Source organism: Poecilia reticulata, linkage group LG2, assembly GCF_000633615.1.
Source record: "Poecilia reticulata strain Guanapo linkage group LG2, Guppy_female_1.0+MT, whole genome shotgun sequence".
Taxonomy (NCBI): domain Eukaryota; kingdom Metazoa; phylum Chordata; class Actinopteri; order Cyprinodontiformes; family Poeciliidae; genus Poecilia; species Poecilia reticulata.
In genome coordinates this window covers 9458803-9477619 of record NC_024332.1, presented here as the reverse complement: position 1 = coordinate 9477619, position 18817 = coordinate 9458803, and the positions used below count along the sequence as shown (strand labels likewise).

At 38.9% G+C, this 18817-nt stretch overlaps 1 protein-coding gene and 1 long non-coding RNA gene across 3 annotated transcripts in view; one reads left to right on the top strand and one right to left on the bottom strand.

Annotated features, from left to right (window-relative positions):
* The window catches only part of LOC103473260 (uncharacterized), an 8192-nt gene extending 2458 nt beyond the window's left edge, over window positions 1-5734 (top strand). Inside the window, exons 2-3 of one of the 2 annotated variants that reach the window (XR_534990.2) lie at window positions 4784-4927; window positions 5028-5734. This is a non-coding gene — a long non-coding RNA (uncharacterized LOC103473260). Of the gene's footprint in view, window positions 1-277; window positions 375-561; window positions 686-4783; window positions 4928-5027 lie in introns of those variants that run through there. The other variant, XR_534988.2, reaches the window with a different exon arrangement.
* A 7968-nt stretch (window positions 5735-13702) lies between these two features.
* Window positions 13703-18817, bottom strand: part of LOC103473267 (sodium/potassium-transporting ATPase subunit alpha-1) — a 26246-nt gene continuing 21131 nt past the window's right edge. The window contains exons 11-22 of the mRNA XM_008423374.1: window positions 18362-18496; window positions 17883-18254; window positions 17668-17804; window positions 17364-17514; window positions 16512-16680; window positions 16280-16434; window positions 16070-16193; window positions 15197-15342; window positions 14981-15111; window positions 14791-14892; window positions 14152-14243; window positions 13703-14069 (exon numbers count right to left, since the gene is read on the bottom strand). Of these exons, the coding sequence (XP_008421596.1) occupies window positions 14041-14069; window positions 14152-14243; window positions 14791-14892; window positions 14981-15111; window positions 15197-15342; window positions 16070-16193; window positions 16280-16434; window positions 16512-16680; window positions 17364-17514; window positions 17668-17804; window positions 17883-18254; window positions 18362-18496 (1743 nt within the window). The 3' untranslated portion in view covers window positions 13703-14040. The remainder of the gene's footprint in view (window positions 14070-14151; window positions 14244-14790; window positions 14893-14980; window positions 15112-15196; window positions 15343-16069; window positions 16194-16279; window positions 16435-16511; window positions 16681-17363; window positions 17515-17667; window positions 17805-17882; window positions 18255-18361; window positions 18497-18817) is intronic.

The window sequence follows — 18817 nt, the reverse complement described above, 5'->3', positions numbered from 1 at the left end:
ATGAAGCCAACAGGACCACATCATCCGCAAAAAGCAGAGATGCGATCCTAAGGCCACCAAAACGGATCCCCTCAACACCTCGGCTGCGCCTAGAAATTCTGTCCATAAAAGTAATGAGTTCTGACTTGTTTATATTATCTACGATAAATAAATGCGTTGGCATAATCATATCTGTCAAGTTAAATGGTGTATTTGTGTATTTGTGAGTGCATTACCATCTCCACCCAACTGGCATGTGCCTCACAGGAAATCAAGCACACCCATCTCTCTCAATCAGGCCTTCAGGAGCCTATAAAGTAACTCGGCACACCTGTGTTCTGAATGATCCCTTCAGACAAAGAACTCGGCTTCAAGCTCCTACAGAGACACCACTGGTAGGAAATGAACATTAAATCATTTAACCTGCATTCAGAGGACCTAGTTGATGAAATGGGTTTATGTTTGGAATGTAGTTTATTTTGTTTGTTCACTGATAACTTAAAGGTAAATTAATATTGTTTGGGAAATGAGTTATTTTGTTCACTATAATCTGTAAGTAATTTTGGTTCATTTGTTTTGTAGGTTTTCAACCTGCTTGGTGACCACTCTGTGTCTACTCTGACCACTCAAATAAAGTTATGGTGGTCTTGTATTGTCAAGTAATTTAAAGACAAAAGAAAAGCGAAATAAAAAGATGTCACTGAGATGAGTTGTTCCTGCGTCTCTTTGATGGGAGCAAGCCTTTTTCAAGTTTGGGCAGAAGCCGAGGCGGTTTGAAGAGGCCAAAAACTTGACAATACCTGTTCTTTCTCACTGTCTTACCTTATAGTCTGCATCTCCTGCTGCTTTTTTGCTCTAATGGTTCCGACCTCCTCAGTCTTTTTCCCTAAAGCTACATAACAATTATTAAGGCTAGATTTCACAATTAAGCATATGAAATGATGCCATTTCTTATGGTTTCAAATTTAATGAAGCTGTCGCAGTGTGAAGAGAATGATCCCAGAAAATAACGGAAAGAAAGGGATTCTCTTAATTGCTTCTGTAAGCACAATTGCACAGGTTTAAGTGTTAATTCTAGCTGTGGATGAAAAAATTTGACTCAAGATTAATTCAGATTTTAATGAATTCGTCCTCCACCTCTTTGCAGCATTTTTTTAATATCCAAAGATTCTTCCTGTCATAATTATTCAGGTCTTTGCTCACATGATATTAATCTCAACCACACAGCTAGGAGAAACTCCACACCTGCATTTTTGGGTTGTCTGGTCCTTATGCCTGCCTTTTGATTTTAATATTACACAATTACAAGTGCACATATATAAATGCATGCTGTCTAAAGCATTACATGCAAATTAAAAAAGAAATCATTAAAATGCCAATTCAATAAATGAGCAACAATTTAGATAATGACACAAAACTGAATATTAGCATGATTAACCTCTCTATTTGCAAACTGTGTATTAAGTAGCATATTTTCTTTTAACAAAAATATATTAAAATCTTTACAAAAGAATTGATTGTGATGTACACATAATATGCCAATGAAACATTCAAATCCTAATTATAATTTAATGAACTGAGCTAAGTCCACTCAAATGAATAGTAATTGTTGGATGTCACATTGTGTAAAAGGCCAAAAATAAATGTATTTTATATTCTAAATGTTGCAGAAGACAATAGAGAACAGGTCTGTCAGTTTTGAGCACAGAACATTCACTTTGCAAATTTTATTTAAAAGATTTTCATCAGAAACAGTTTAACAGATAACAAGGAATCAAAACATGGAAGGCAATGATACCATTGAGATGCTTTCCTGTGGGTAGAAAAAGGTTAAATCCTGTTTTCTCTGGCACTGGTGGCTGCAAATTAAGTTTACAATCTAATTCCAGGAATAGGCAGGGTTTTTTTTTTTTGTTTTTTTCCCCAGAATCAAAACTCCAAAAGAGGCACAGCAGCAGTAAATCTAACACTTTTTTACAGACTTTTTAAAGAATATTTGCTGTTTGAACTATCAAAATAGCCAGTTCTAAACATTTTAAAGGGGGTCTCAAGTATTTGTGAATTTTAGCTATTCACAGCACCAGAGATCTACTTTATATAAGACAAAACATTTAATTTTGAGGGGAGTTTTGTCAGCTGATGTTTTTATAACCATAATAAGGACATTAATAAATCACAGAGTTTCAACAAGGTAGTGAGACATGGCTGACGTTCAAGATAATTGTTTGCAAACTTACTAGTTTCTCATTCAATGGTTTAAAAAATGTAACTTTTAATCCTCGTGGGATTCTATAGACGTAACTGGTGTCAATTTTTTTGTAGCTATTGCTTCGGATGTTTTCTCAAGTTCATCATCTCCGTGTTAATGGTCTTCAGCTGGTTATCTACTTTAGCCTTTTGATTGGTATCAACAGAACATTACCTCTGCCCCAAACGGCCAGTAAATCCTGTTTTCTCTGGCACTGGTGGCTGCAAATGAAGTTTACAAGTTCATTCCAGGAATAGGCAGGGTTTTTTTTTTCTTTTTTTTTTCCCAGAATCAAAACTCCAAAAAAGGCACAACAGCAGTAAATTTAACATTTTTAACAGAAAACACACAAAATCTGAAAAATTATTGTACTAAAAGAAATTAGGAAAAAATTGTGATTAGAGGCTGTTGTGTTATAGAATCTGTATTTTTCTGCTGTTGGATGGAACCCAGCTGGTGAGGGTCTCAATCCATTTTTAGAAATTTAAATCTCATTTCACCTCCACAGGAAGACAAGTGTGTTTGCACCTTCCAGGAACCCACACTGAGCTGAAAACACACCAGTGATGCACACTGATTATTAAAGGACCATGACATAGCCAGATCTCATTATGAATGTAAAAAGTTCTGCATCACGCCTGTAAGGGTGCCTCTCAATCACCCTGCTTTATTCAGTTTTCTGCTTTTACTTGAGTAAGCACAAACAAAGGCAGAAAAAGCTGTTCCTGGTCTTTGCCCGCCTGCCACTGAGTAGAACAGTTTGTTTCCTAAGCTGACATGCCAGTAGAGCTGCCGGGGCGGTTTGGCTCAGTAATTACAGCGGGGAACCCCAGAGCATAAAAGCCGATGAGATTAGAGGAGAGGCAGCAAGAGAATTAACCAGGATGGCAGCACTTCCTGTTCAGCCTGAACCCTGTTACCCAGACAGAAATACACCGCCTAGAGTGACTTTTTACCATAATATATGTAATAAAAGGCACAATAAGAAAAAAGTTACTTTACAATTCATTTAAAGCAAATGATGAATAAAAACATACAAAACTTTACAACTCTTCAAACTTTCACACTAGACAGGTTTTTTTTTTAATTTGTTGAAAATTGGTTGGTTTTAATGAGGGGTTGTAATAATTCAGAAAAGGCATTGGAAAAAAAGTCTGCAAGTCATTTTGCCTCTGAGCTAATGTTGAGTTAGCCTGGCAATGGCCTTCCAGAATCCTGATTTTTCCTCATCAGGATTTTCTGCTAATCTGGGATTTGTTCCACTGAGATCCATTTGTCAGTTTGAATTTCCTCTGTGGCAATCAGAGGAAATTCTGATTGGCAGAATCAGAATTTCCTGATTCTGATCAGGATTAACCCTGATCAGAATCAGGGTTAACCCTGATTCCGGCTCAGAAAATCCAATATGTGGATTTTCTGAGCCGGTTCAGAGGAAGTGAACTCAGTCCGTGTTAGCCACTCTTCCACATATTGAGTAATTAAAGTCAGAGGAAGAGGAAAGTTTGAGACATTTTGTTGCTGGCAAAGATGCGATACTTTACAGCGTCTACTTTTTCCTTAAGTAGAAACCTTTAGATACATACATATGGTTGAACTGAAATTATTTTTCTTTTTGTAAAGTGCTTTGAGACATTTTTTGTAATTTTAAAAAAGATAACATTTACACTTAATTTGGAAACTGAATGATCTACTTATCACAGATGGTAGAATCAACTTGGGGCTGCACAGTGGCGCAGCTGGTAGAGCTGTTGCCTTGCAGCAAGAAGATTCTGGGTTCAATTCCTGGCCTGGGGTCTTTCTGCATGGAGTTTGCATGTTCTCCCTGTGCATGCGTGGGTTTTCTCTGGGTACTCCGGTTTCCTCCCACAGTCCAAAAACATGACTGTCAGGTTAATTGGTCTCTCTAAATTCTCCCTAGGTGTGAGTGTGTGTGTGTGTCTCTGTGTTGCCCTGCGACAGACTGGCGACCTGTCCAGGTCTCGCCCGGAAYGTTAGCTGGAGATAGGCACCAGCAACCCTCCCGACCCCACCAAGGGACAAGGATGCAAGAAAATGGATGGATGGATAGAATCAACTTTACAAATGTGCATTAATGTTTCTCACTGATGTAGAATCAAATTCCTTCTTATTTTTGATATGATTCTATGTAAACAATTCATTGTCRCAATGATAAACTTTGCCATCAGAAATGGTTTGAAAATTGCAGGTTGAAAATTGACAATTCACGAAGGTTTGGTCAAAGTGTAATATTCCTGCAAAAAGTTCAGATTTATTTTCAGCATGTTAATGATAGTTTTTCTATAATATGATTGCGTATCAAATGTACAAGTGTTTATTTTACTAATTTTTCAGAGTTTGAATCAGATATATTTTAATAAATATACAAATGCTTGCTAAAATGACTAAGTGATGAGAACCAATCAAAAAGCAGTCTTCTTTCATCCAGCGAATATATGAAGGTATTGAACCAAGTCATTTTTTGATGGAAATATAAATTATTAATATGTCAATTCAAAAAAGGAGCATTTGATACGTTGTGTTCTCATTTGTGCACAGGCGCAGCTATTGTGCGTTCTCTTTGAGTTTCGTTTCTACGTTGGGGTTTGTGTCCACTCCAATAATGGCTGCATTGTTTTGGTGCCACAAGCATCATGCTTGGCTTCCCCACAAAACCGGACTGCCAGCTTCAGCCAACAGAAGGTTTGCAACTTTAGTGTGCATAAATGTGTGTTTAAAGAGAGGACAGTGTGTGCTGGGAGGGAGTTTGCTAGTTTGTGTCTGCTCATGTCTTCTGTTGCAGGCGTCTGTGTGTTTGGATGAGAGGGGAAGAGAGAGGGGGAGAGAGAAAAAGTAGGAGTTGGCGGAGGCAGTGGAAAATTTGCGAGCCAAGGACAGTGACGTTGCTGAGCAGAGAAGAACAAACTACTTCCTGAAAACCTATTCAAGAATGAACAGGAGTTCTGCACTCCGTCTCTGTGGCCTTCACCAACATTCTGCTTTTAATCCCATTTTAGCTCTAAAGTTCCTAAAAGCAAATGGTGTTAAATTATTAAAGTCTCCACATTCCTTTAATGTAAATTAACTGCCGTGCAGTGGTTTTAACCTACTTTTAATGGTTTTGGCAGGTTTCATCAATACAAATGTAACACTTTTTAAGATATTTTTAAAACCAGTATGAATAAGTTGTAAGTTCTTTGCCTCCAGGAATGTACAGAATCCAGATGACAAATTTGAACTTACCAATGATAGATGCCAAAAAGCTAATTAGCAAGGGTTTCTTTTCCTTGATTTACCGGTAACCTTGAATCCCAGAATACAACAAAGAAAACTGCATAAGACTCAAATCATTGTCTGACAGAAAGTCGCACAAGAAAAAAAGACTAAGATAGTCCTGCTGAGGCAAAACTTAACATGATTTAACTTACTTTTAAATTAAGACATTTTGCACTTCAGTTCGTACTGTTAGGATAGTGTTAAGGAAATAATTTAAAATAAGTTAGTTTTAAAATTTTACATGGCTTGATTGAAATAGCCTAATATAGTTTTAAAATGTATAACTTATTCTGGCCTATTGACCTTTATTTTACTTGTAGTTAAAGTAGATGGTTTGTCAAGATCTCTGATCTGCCCTTTGTCTGTCTGGGAAACAATCAGTAGGAAGTTCCAGCTTTTCACACTGATTTGTGAAAGCCATAAACCACCATGAATTCGGAGAGTCTGCTTCCACCTTATTTAACAAAAGGAGGAACTGGTGTTTGAACTTGTGAACAAATCGCAGGGATTTTCTAAATTCAAAAAAGGGCCAGAGGTGCCTTCCAGTTGGTCAACTAGATATACGCCTTATTTGAATACATTAAAGAGGAAAACAAAGTTTGTGCACAAGGGAAATAATTCAGAAAAAGCTGATTTTAGTTTACTTCTGCACCAGCTCTTTCTCAAAGGACGTCCTTGATATTTCTGTCTTCTTGTCTCAGGTAACAATATTTGTATCTGTGTTTCTCCAGTTTCCTGTTCTATCTTATACTTTCTTCTGATTGGATTAAATTCTGTAATTCTGTGACGTCAACACGTATTGTTGTGTTTCTGTGTCCACACGAGAGAACCCGGGATCAACAGGAAGAACCAATCAATGGCTAACACAAGCTAGCCGGTCTGGTTGTCCCAATTGGAACCGCAGCTCTTGGGGTTCCAGGGAGCTGGGTGGTACCGGGCTCGACCCGGGTCGACCCCGGACCAGCTGTGCAGTGTAAAAGGGGTTTAAATGTACCAATGTGCAGCCTTGACTATCCTGTATAATTATTGGACTGTCTTATTCATTGTGGTGTTATGGTTGGAATATTGACTTCCTCGGTTTCATGACTACATTTTTACGTTAAATAAAAAAGGGATAAATTATTGATAGAAAGCTTAACTGTTTTTACCTCGTGGTCCGAGACGTTTCAGTGTTAAATAACTTATTTATAATTGCTAATCTATGCAGTCAAAATAATGCCATTTTTAATGCCTTTCTTTGTTTAGTCTAATTGTTACTGTTAGCCACTTAGATTAGCATTCAAGCTAATATTAGAATTTTAACAATTTGCATTGCTCTGGGTCTCTTGGAGAAGAGGCATGCAGTTCCTACATGCCTGTCTCTGATGCTGGGAACAGGGAATATTTTGACACGAATGAGATTTGTTGGAGAACTTCCTCCAAAAGCTTTCCAAGCTCTTTGGAAATTTGACTTAAGAACTTGGACTTCTGAATGTTCAAGGTCAGTTTTTGTATATTTCTTAACATAACGTTTGTTTTTGATGTGGCTCTCCATCCAGAGCTGCAAAGTTTGAGGGGCAACAAAAAATAAAAACCGCTGTCAGTTGCACCCAGAGCAGATTTTTATTTGTGTGCTGGTAGTTAATGAGGCTCCACATCAATTAAGAACTGTAAGAAAATGACTGCACACTTTTGCCGTGTTATTATGCTGTGTTGTTATTAGCAATTAGTTCTTAGCATCTGTTGAACTGCCACTGTTCAGCTGATAATCAGAGCTGATGACTGAAACAGAGACTGACTGGAAAACTATTGGCTTTAGCTCTCATTCTGGCTTTCTCCAGCGTGACAAACAGAGTGGTTATGCAAATTAGCTACATCATAGTAATTTTCATACCACTCCATCCATAAAAGCTTTTATATTTACCACCATACAGGGAGGTAATGGTGCAGGTGCTGTCGGCATATTTTCCAGTTAGTTACATCAAAACAGCTTTGGAAATCTAGAAGGAAAGAAAAATCAAAAATCAATTTTCACAAGTTTAAATATATACATTTCTGAAAATTTTCTGACTTTGGTCCATTTGGTCCTTTTGGGATTTCACACAGCATAACATATCTTTCACTTGTGTTCCCCTCCCATACTGCTTTCTTCATCTTCATCAGTCCCAGATTTAGCCTTCAAAACATACACATTTGTGACTTAAAACAAATAGTTTTGAACAAGAAGAATCCACAAAGGCGTCACCTGGGTGACAGATTTCTGAATGTTCAAGGTCAGAGTAGTTTGTTTTGTTTGGCCGGACTTCTCTCCTTGGCTCTTATCCCTCATGAATAACATTGTTCCAGAATTCTTGACTGGGACCAGTCTGATTATTTCCTTTGTTTTGCTCATGCTTTGTTGAAGATTGGTTGTTTTACTCCACATGACCAGCTGATGTTAAGACCCTCAATAGTTTTGCTATCTGGCACATTCTAATTAACTTTTAAAAAAATCCATACTGTCATATGTAGCAGAGCTACAAAATATATTTAATCACAATTGTCATCACCATATCAACATTAGATTATAATGACACACGACTGCTAGGATGCAGCAGGAAGATGCATTTCCAGTGTAAATAATAATATTGTACATCCAACACATCTTTATCTCTTTCATTTTTCCATTTTGTGCCCCAGACTTTTCTCTTCTGCCTCTCAGTTTTTAGCTCCTGGTTATCAGATGTCATCACGATTCAAATGAAAAAAAATGGCTCTGCAGCATGTTTTCATGTGAGGGTCTCGACCAGAGGTACCTTCCCTCTGGTATTTATCATATCACTTACACACACAAACAGCTGTTAAACACACAAAATGACAATCCATACAGTGCCACTGAACCTAGTAGTAACCTATAACCAATGGTTGCAATGAAAAAATCTGGTCAACTACATCTTTACGATTGAACTCGTAAAGAACTGTTTGGCCCAGCACCTCCTGCTGTTCATTTTTCTCTCAGAGAGAGGTCCATGTTAGAACAACCTGATAGACAGTCATCTATTTCTGGACAAACATGTAATGTAATGCACAAAGAGCAACAGGAAAAGCGGCTCCTTCGTTGCTTTAGGATACATTTTCTGGCTCATTGAGTTGTTTTAGAAGCAGCCATTTCAAGACTCGGCCTCCGGCTAAAACGACAATGAGGCCAATAAACTCATAAAAAGGTCTTTGCAGTTGCTGTTCATTTGGTTCATGTCCACTTGTTCTTTCTATTGTGCCCCAGAGCTTTATATAAAGTCTCTGTCAACCAGATTATTTTTCCACCAAAGAAGTAAATGTTGATTCTTTTCCAAGACATACATTTTTAACATTTGAGAATATCTACGATTTTTTTCTGCCTCAGCTGATATGTACACAGAGTTTACTTGAATACAATGCTCACATGAATAAACAACCAGGAGTGTTAATTAAACTAATTAATGCAATGGTTCACATATGAATTGTTTTGAGAGCCTGCTGACGTTCTCCTTGTGACATATTCTGGGAATCAACATGGCTGAATTTAGCGCTTTAATATTAGCAGAATTAATGTTTATAGCTAGCGCCTTGGGGTCGGCAGAGCTAACATTTTAGATAGCGGTGCCCACCACTGCTTTTTTGCATATTTTTTGTTGGAATTCAAGAATTTAATTGACAATACTTTTTCAATTTTTAAAGTACAATTTGGTCAGTCAGTCAGTCTTTTGGTACATTCTAACCAAAAGACTGACCAAACAAAAGCTTCCTGAGAGCTGTTGGTTTTTATCATGCTGCCTTTCTTCCCCCCATCTTTTGTGACATCTGTCAAGACCAACACGAAATCCTCAGAGAGACCGAGAATGGGAGCAGAGTTAACTCTTCAAATCCAGAATGCCAATCCCTGGATACACACGCACATACACACACGCACACACATGCACACTGTTGAAGAAGATTTTAAGTTATAATATATTTTTGGAAAATCTCTGGCTCGATCTTCCTCTCACGGATCCTAGGTTCTCCCGGCGGGCCAAAGTGAAACCACTCAGAAACAACAAGTGTAGACGTCACAGAAGTTCAGAGTTTAATCCAATAGAAGACAAGGTATGAAATTACAACAGAAACTACAGAACAACAGAGACAGAGAGATTTACCTGAGATAAAAATGTAAAAGAAAAAGAAAGAAAGAAAAGAAAGAAAAGCAAAGACGTGCAAAGACGTCTTTGGAGAATTGCAAGAGCAAATCTAATTTGTTACTCCTGTGTAGAAAGTTTTATAGTAAAGGAGTATTCTTGTTTTTATTTTAGTCAAATAAGGCGTATCTTTGCTCCTCCAACCAGGAACTGTCTCTGACCCTCTTTAAAGTTAGAAACTCCCTGCAATTTGTTTCCAAGATCAAAAGCCATTTGTCCCCTTTGTCTAAACAAAGTGGAAGCAGAAGACTCTATTCCACTGGCCTGGACTCCTGCTGTTGAAAACTGGAACTTCTCCTGATTGTTTCCCACACAGACAAAGGGAAGTTCAACAAGATCTTGGCAAACAATCTGCTGTAACTACAGGTAAAATAAAGGTCAATAGGGCAAAATAAGTTATTAATCTGAAAACTATAATTAGGCTATTTCAATCAAGACATGTTAAGCTTTAAAACTAGCATATTCTAAATTTATTTTCTTAACAACACACATACACATCCCCCCCCATGGGCTGCCACCTTATCGTGGTGGGTGTGTTTGAGCGTTCCACTGATCCTAGGAGTTATGCTTTTGGGGATTCATGCCTCTGGTACGGCCACCCAATGCAGACGGGTCCTAGGTGAGGAACCAGACCAAGTGCAGCCCAAAGATCCCTTATACGACCACTGGAACAGTTGTCATATAAGTGGTCGTCCCACCCTGAAGCCAGGCCTGGGGCACGTTGGGGAGCCCCTTGGATAACTTCTTTTCTCTGAACAAATGAAGATGAACAAAATGAGGCAAATGTTCCCCATCCCAAAACTAAGTCTTCCTTTTCTTTGTTTCTTTGTTTTCAATTTTTTTTAAAATCACGTATAACTTTCCTCCTACTTTTCAATTGCACACCACTTTGTGTTGGTCTGTCACATAAAATTCCAATGAAATATATTCATGTGTGTGGTTGCAATGTGATAAAATATGGAAATGTTCAGTGGGCATGGAAAAAGTTGACAGTAAGCCATTCTGGGTAACACTTTATTTGAAGGGGTGTGCATAAGACTGACATGACACTGTCATAAACATGACAGAACATCTGTCATGGACATAAAGAAGTCTTTATGAATGTTTATGACAGTTGTCATGAAGTGTCATTTGGTAAATAATGACACTTTTAATGCAAAGTTGAAAGTTGCTCTAAAAGTTGCATTAAAAGTCCATTAAAAATGCCAACTTTGCATTAAATTATAATTTACAAAATCATGCAAAATTGGCACTTTTAATGGACTTTTAATGCAACTTTTAGAGCAACTTTGCATTAAAAGTGTCATTATTTACCAAATGACACTTCATGACAACTGTCATAAACATTCATGAAGACTTCTTTATGTTCATGACAGGTGTTATATCATGTTTAAGACAGTCATGTCAGTCTGATGCACACACCTTCAAATAAAGTGTTACCAAAAACGTTTTTAAAAAACAACTAAAAAGTACATTTCACTAAGTGGACCAAAAGTCAGAAAATGCTCACCACCACATTGTGCTCGTTTCCCCATGTTAAAAAAACAACTTTCTTCCTCTCTCTCTCTCATTTTCTCTCTTTCTTACATAATTTATAGGTTACTAAATATATACACACACACGCACACACACACACCTACACACACACACAGCATCAGAGCTGTCACTGGGTCAGTCGTGAGACATGCGATATCTTGACAGAGCTGAAGTGTTAGCTGACACAGAAATCAGCTGGAGAGACTTGCAGTCCTCATCCTGCTGTCACAGAAATCAGGTGTGTGTTTAATAAAACCAGATTTTTGCCTCCTCATATTGGTCATTTTAATATACCTTTTAATATTATATTAATATATATTAATATTAATATATAATATATATTAATATTTTAGTGGGAGTTTGGGACCACATCTGCTAAAAAAAATAGCTAAGAGATTCAGACTTCCTCTAAAAAATATTAAAACTGCCATTTTAATAGTTAAAACACCAAATATACATTAAGCTAACAAAGAAGCTAACATCCACGTACTTCCTGATCGCCACTCTTTGGCGATCAGGAACAATTGCCAATCGAAGCCAAGGAAAATTAATGGTGTTCCTGGACTGGCTGCTTGGCAAATGGCAGCCAATAGTGTGTCAAATAACATTATATATAGGTATTTCAGCTTTTCTTTTAGAATATTTAAGGGAAAAATTCAGCACATTGGAGAATTTTCTGAAAATAATTTGGAGTTTTGTTCCATAGAAAAATCGAATAAGGAAGCAGTTCACCGCAGTTGTTTAGAAGGATTGTCCCTAAATAAATTAATATTGTCAGATTTTTTTTCCGTTTTATAATATATTATCAAAATGACCTCTGACCCTTTATCTGACACTTTAGGTTGCAGCTTTTGAACAGATCTGAGAAGCAGAACAGAGCTCTTTCCATTTCAGAGTTGAGTTTGCAGCTTCTGCCAGCATCTTCAGTGACCTAGTTTCTGGTGGCGTAAACACGCCCAAACACTTTGACTTCAACAGAGGCAAGCCGGCCTCCAATCACTGCGTTGCTCATCATTCTGTTTGAAATGTCCCAGTTTCATCTACTTTCTGAAAACAGCCAGTCAGCAGTCAGCAATGTTCCTCTGGAATATATTGGATTTGTTAAATGTTATGAAATCACTTGTCATTATCAAGAAGGTAATTAGATGAGTCGCGTCTCGTCTTTTAAGAGCTTTTGACACTTAAAGACAAATGAGGATTTCTCTTTGGTAAATAATGACACTTATTTACCAAGTGTAAATAAGTGTCAATAAGTGCATCTGCATTCTTTGATGAGTCTATTTTCACATCACGATGCTGAGTTCCGTATTGAACATGTGGAATCATTAGCATGTTAGTCATGAAACTCCTAAGTGCTCAAACTTTTATCCAGGATCAAAAGAATCATGTTCGTCAGAGAAACCTTGGGAATTAGAAGCAAAACTATCAAGATAAAAAAAATAAAATTAAAATAAAAAAAAGAGCATATTTTGAGTTTTAGTGTTCCATGAAGTCTGGATGAGAATCGGTGGAAATGATAAAGAAATGTATTTTAAAGTGTGTGATTTTCTAGTTTTTATTTCTAATTTCATGACATAAAAGATAAAAATCTGAATTTCTGATTATTGAAAGGCTTTATATGTCAAAATTTACATCAAAATTCCTAGTAACCTATACCTAGTTTTCATATTTTTCGGCAGATGCGTACTCATTGAAAGGACAATTTACTTCCTTTTCATAAGAAATGCGGGTAGAGCGAGCGTATGTTTTCTACGCTCTTTCACTACACGAAACTCAAGTGTTCTCTAGTGAATTTTTAAGTCACACTTAATACTTTTAATTGTAATATTAAAAAAATATGTTTATATGTAGGAGTGTTTGGTTCGGCAATTTGTTGACAGTCCCGTGAACCTCCGAGCGTTTGAGGAGGGAACGGTAGAGAACGGCGGGCCGAAATTAGCGTTCAAATATCGGATCAACCTTGAGTTAAGCGCCGCTTACTCCGCGGAGCTCGAATATCCAATATCCAACTTGAAAACAACTTCGCTGCGGTAAATTTAAAGGCACAAACCTTCACTAACGGAGCACTAACAAAGTAGCCCACTTTGTTTTGGTTTTTTTTTTAGCAAAATGGGGGGCTGATGTCGTGACGTCATCGGCCAAAATGATCACTTTCAATATCTCAAAAACGAAAGCTGCACAAACAAAATTTTTAACGGCACGAACCTGCACAAACGGAGCACTAACCATTCAGACTATTTGCTGGATTTTTTTGACGTGGGTGGGATTTCAGCTTCACACCTTGCTCGTTTTTAAAATAAAAGAATACAAATACTTTACTCAGAGTTTTCCTGTAATAGCCTATATTAAATAATTTTTTTTCTAAAGTCCTCCATCATTAATCTTCTTTCTAGTCTAAGAAGTACCCGTTTTTTAGGAAATGTAGCAGGCAAATCCTTGCAGCTTTAGCTATAAAGCAAGACATTTATAAATAAATATAAAAAAAGGACAGGAGGCATTTTTGGGACCTGACTCGAGTGCATTTTTATTGAACGTTCAGAACTGTTAAAAACATGTATAAAATTGGTCCTGTTTCAGAAACAAGGCACACAGTCATGTCAATGTTCAGTGTTCATGTCATCATTAGCATTATCATTTATCATCAACATTATCATCATCATCAGCATTTTTCATCCGAGTATTGATCTAATAAGTAGTATCAAGCATTCCCTAATATAAAAACATGTTCCAATTTATTTGTCAGAGGTTAAAATTTTTTATTCCGAGCAGCAAGACAATATTCATGCAAAGACAGGAGTGGAGGACAAGATGCGAGCGGACTGGATTTGTGGGTCTTTAATAGTAGGTCTCTCGTTCCACCCAGCCTGGAGAAGATGGGAAACAGGAAGTTCAGGTTAGAAACCAAAGAAGGAACCAAGAAAAACTGAAGAAAGGTTAGAGACTCGCCTCCCGGGCTGCGCCTGAGGATCAGTTTACGGATTTCATCGTAGATGAAGATGAGCAGGGAGTATGGGAAGGCGCAGAACCACCAGTTGGGTCTGGAAACACACAAACGCACAGATTAGATGAATGGGAAGCTGCAGCTCTGTGTGACAGCTTTGCTACACAACAATCCAGACTCATTCTGTTCATATAGGAAAACTCAGAGTAAAGTACAGAGCTACATTTGGAAATTCATTAATTCCATGGATTTCTTCAGTGGAAACCTTGAAAAACATGGCCAAGGGAGGAAGGAAAAAGAAGAGAGGAAAGATGGAATGAGTAAGAAATTAAAAAAGGGGGAAAGGAAGTAAGGAGAAAGGAACAAGGGGAGGAAAATGAGTAAGGAAGAAGAAAGTGAAAATAAAATGAAAAAAGGAAACGAAAGAGAGGAAAAGTAAAAAAAGGGGGAAAAAAGAAGGAAAAGGGAAAAAAGGAAAGGAACGAAGAAGAAAAAAAAGAAAGAAGGAACAGTAGGATAGATATTAGCCTGAAAAATTATTCTTCTATAATGTTCCAGACCTGAAATATATTGCAGTCATATTCCAGACTCTCACTCTAGGAATCCTGGATAAACCCTATATGGCTGAAAACACAAGTACTCACTTGAGAGGGTACATTCTGAGGGCAACGTCCATGCCTGGGCAGTAGGAGAGGAAGGCAGCAAGGGCGGTCTCCTCAAACAGGCCGAAGATCAGGATCTTGTTCCTGAAACACAGAAACAGAAAGTCAGAACATCCCACACGTGGTCCTGGCTCAGCTCTGGAATTACCCAGAGTTCAGTGCTCTTCCTCACTTCATGCCCTGCTGGAACACAGAGTTCCTCCTGGTCTTGCAGATGATCAGGTCGGCCCATTGGACGATTACGATGCTGACGAAGAAAGCCGTGTGGCAGGTGAACTCCACAATCTTCCTCTGCTCGTAGGTCTGGAACCAAAGCAGAGTCCAGATTTAAGAAAGACATGCAGCTGGACTGTCCACTGGCTCCACCCATCAGATAGAAGCCACTGACCCACTGCTGTCCATAGCTGTCCTCCAGATCGTTGATGTACTTGTTGTCCCAGTTGACCCGGATCCCCACCAAGGTGGAGGGCAGGAAGCCGTTCTCAGCCAGTATCACGAAGTAGGTAAAGAACCCGGCCAGCGCCTGGATCATTCCTGCAGGGTCAGAGGTCACCACAAGCTGCTCAGACACTCTGTCCACTCAGCATCAACCATTCAGCCCACAAGCTTGTGAAATGGCTTCCAGAATCATAGAGATGTGAAACTTAAGGTAAATGACATGAAATAAATGAATGTGCCATTAAATGTCTAATTCAATAATATACATTTTAAATGACCAAGTTGAAATAACCAATAACATCCAGCCATCCATTTTCTATACGCCCTTTTCCCTTAGTGGGGTCAGGAGGGGTGCTGGTGCCCAACTCCAGCCAACGTTCCGGGCGAAGGCGGGTTACACCCTGGACAGATCGCCAGTCTGTCGCAGGGCTAACCAATAACAATAACATTTAATTTTAGCATTTTTAAATTGAAGAGGAGAATTTTTTTTTTTTGCAAAACTATATTTTTCTCCAACAACAAAAAAACAAAACAAAAAAAATAATTTCAGAAGCTAAAATGATGTCTGAAACATTACTGTTTTTAAACAGATAGATGTGATAAGAATACCGTTGAAAGGGGAAACAAAAATATGTTTTACTATAGCTGAAAATTTCAGTCTACAAGTTCTTCTTGGCTTTATTTAAATTAACATTTGAAGCAGACTTCTATATCAGTGCTGGTCCCTTTATTCTGTGTTACTCTTTTTGTTATCTCAGCCCAGACAGATAAACTGTCCAGATAACTGCAGAAGACAACCTCGGTTTCAGAAGCGTCTATTTACCGATTTGACCATAGGCAATGCTGATGAGCCTCTCGTTAACCAGTTTGTCTGTTTTGGGGTTTCGAGGCTGTCTCTTCATGATGTCACTCTCAGCTGCTTCATAAGCCAGGGAGATGGCAGGAACCTGGAGGAAGTTACAGCAGTCAGGGCCAAAGGCTGGAGCATGGGGGCATCAGAGAACCTTCAGCAGGGCGGAGAGAAGGACATTACCATGTCTGTTCCCAAGTCGATACAGAGGATGGTGACAGTGCCCAGAGGCAGAGGGATGTTGGCGATGATGAAGAGGAGGAAGGGGGTGATCTCGGGGATGTTACTGGTCAGAGTGTAGGCGATTGATTTCTTCAGGTTGTCAAAGATCAGACGACCTGATGGAGAAGAGAAAATGCTGACTAAAGCCCTCTGCTAGCCTGGTGAAAGATTCACCTATAGGACATGTTTTAACCTTCTTCCACTCCGGTAACGATGGAGGCAAAGTTGTCATCCAGCAGGATCATGTCAGCCGCCTGCTTGGAGACGTCGGACCCAGCAATTCCCATGGCGACGCCAATGTCGGCTTTCTTCAGAGCTGGAGAGTCRTTGACGCCGTCACCCGTCACCGCGACGATGGCTCCCTGTAGAGGAAGCAGAGTCCTGTGGTTTCAGAATAATTCAGCTGCAGCTGCTAAATAACCTGAGAGTTAGATAAAGCATGTTAACTAAACTGGAAGTTCATCAGATCAACAGAAACTAATTCATCTCATAAAACAGGAAAATAAGTAACTCAAGCAGAGGTTATGTGCTCCAGATAATATTTTCAGCAACACCAAAATCTGAAGAAAATCCTTCAACCCAACCACTACCGTTTGTTCTTGACTAATTTTAGAGATAATAATAAAAACAATGTTATATTTTTATTGATAAAGATTGATATTCATTATGAAAGTTTTGTCTCTGATCTCCAATATGTGTCCGTTTAAAAAAAAAAAATTTGTCCTCAAAGTATACAGAAGAGTACAATAGAATACACCTTGTATGGCACACTGCTGTTTAAACTTGAATATTATGTCCAATATTTGTAGAGCAGATTAGTTTATCCTGAGGATAAACAGCTGCATGTAGTTATGCTGCCTTCCATCCCTCACTCTGTTACTTTCTCCTACTACTCTCCCATTTTTAACTTCCAATTTTTTTCTAATTAAATATAGCCGCCTTGGCCAATAATAAATATTACACACATTTCTCAACTGTTTCGAAAAAAACAAAAACAAAAAAAACCACCACATAACCAGCCAGACTCCAGCATGTCCATGTCTACCTGTCTCTGGCAGCCCTCAACAATGATGAGCTTCTGCTGCGGTGAGGTCCTGGCAAAAACGATCTCCGTGTGGTACTTCAGGATGTCGTCCAGCTGCTCTGGGGTCAGATCCTTCAGGTCGCCTCCATGCACAACACAAGCCTTGGCATCCCTGGATGAAAACATTATTGCATCAGGTCGTTACTTATCCGATTTCAGTAAAGTTTAAGTCAAATTTAAAACAAACTGGGACCAAGAACATGACCCTGAGGTTTTCCCAGAGTTTTTGCTTCTACATGCTTATTACATTTTCCAATAAAAGTACCTTGGATTAACTTCATTGATTGGAATATTCAAACGTGCAGCGATGTCCTCAACAGTCTCGTTGCCTTCAGAGATGATGCCAACGCCTTTAGCGATGGCCTTCGCTGTGATTGGATGATCACCCGTTACCATGATTACCTGTAGGAAGGCAGGTTTTAATCATTATTTATGTTCTGAAYGTGAAATGACTCCATTTGGTTTTAAAATGTCGCAGACCTTGATTCCTGCGCTCCTGCATTTGCCCACAGCATCCGGCACAGCGGCCCGGGGCGGGTCAATCATGGACATGAGGCCGACAAAGCACAGGTTCTCGATGGGGAAGTTCACCTCGTCCGTGTCAAAAGCAAAGTCATCCAGGAACTGCTCATCAGGCAGGTTGAAATGACAGAATCCGAGAACCCTTTCTCCTAAACCACCTAGCTCCAGGTAGGCGTTCTGGAAAGCATCCTTCATCTCGTCGTCCAGAGGCTGCTCCTTGCCCTGGATCATGATGGTGGCGCAGCGGTCCAGAATCCTCTCTGGGGCTCCCTTCATCACCAGCAGGTGCTTGGACTCCGCTTCAGCTCCAGAGTTCTTATGAATGGAGAGCTGATCATGACAGAAGACAGACTGAGTATGTCATGTTTTCCATGTTTTGTTTTTAAGCTTTGAAGGTTCTTGAAAGATAATTTTATTTTAGTTTTCTGATGTCACACCTGGTACTTGTTGGTGGAGTTGAACGGGATCTCTGCTATTTTGGGGTTTTTCTCTCTCATTTCCGCCACCGATCCACAGCAGAGCTCGATGCACTTCAGCAGAGCAGACTCCGAGGCGTCGCCAGCCACATCTCGCTTTTTAACAAAAAAATCATCAGAAATATCAGTGACATGAAGTCTCCATCTTCCTACTTCCTTCTGATTTAATTCAACTAATCTACAGTGTGTAACATTTTTCAGGAAAAACTTTATTTTAGGTTTTTTGCAGTCATAATTACAGTGTTTACCCTCCATACATTACGTAATAGAGACTTAAAGAAAAACAATGAGTCGTGACAGACAAAGGGGTAATTATAATGGCAGACAGACATTTACTTGTCATTATCTTGCACGCACGCGCGCACACACACGCACGCACGCGCACACACACACACACACACACACACACACACAGAC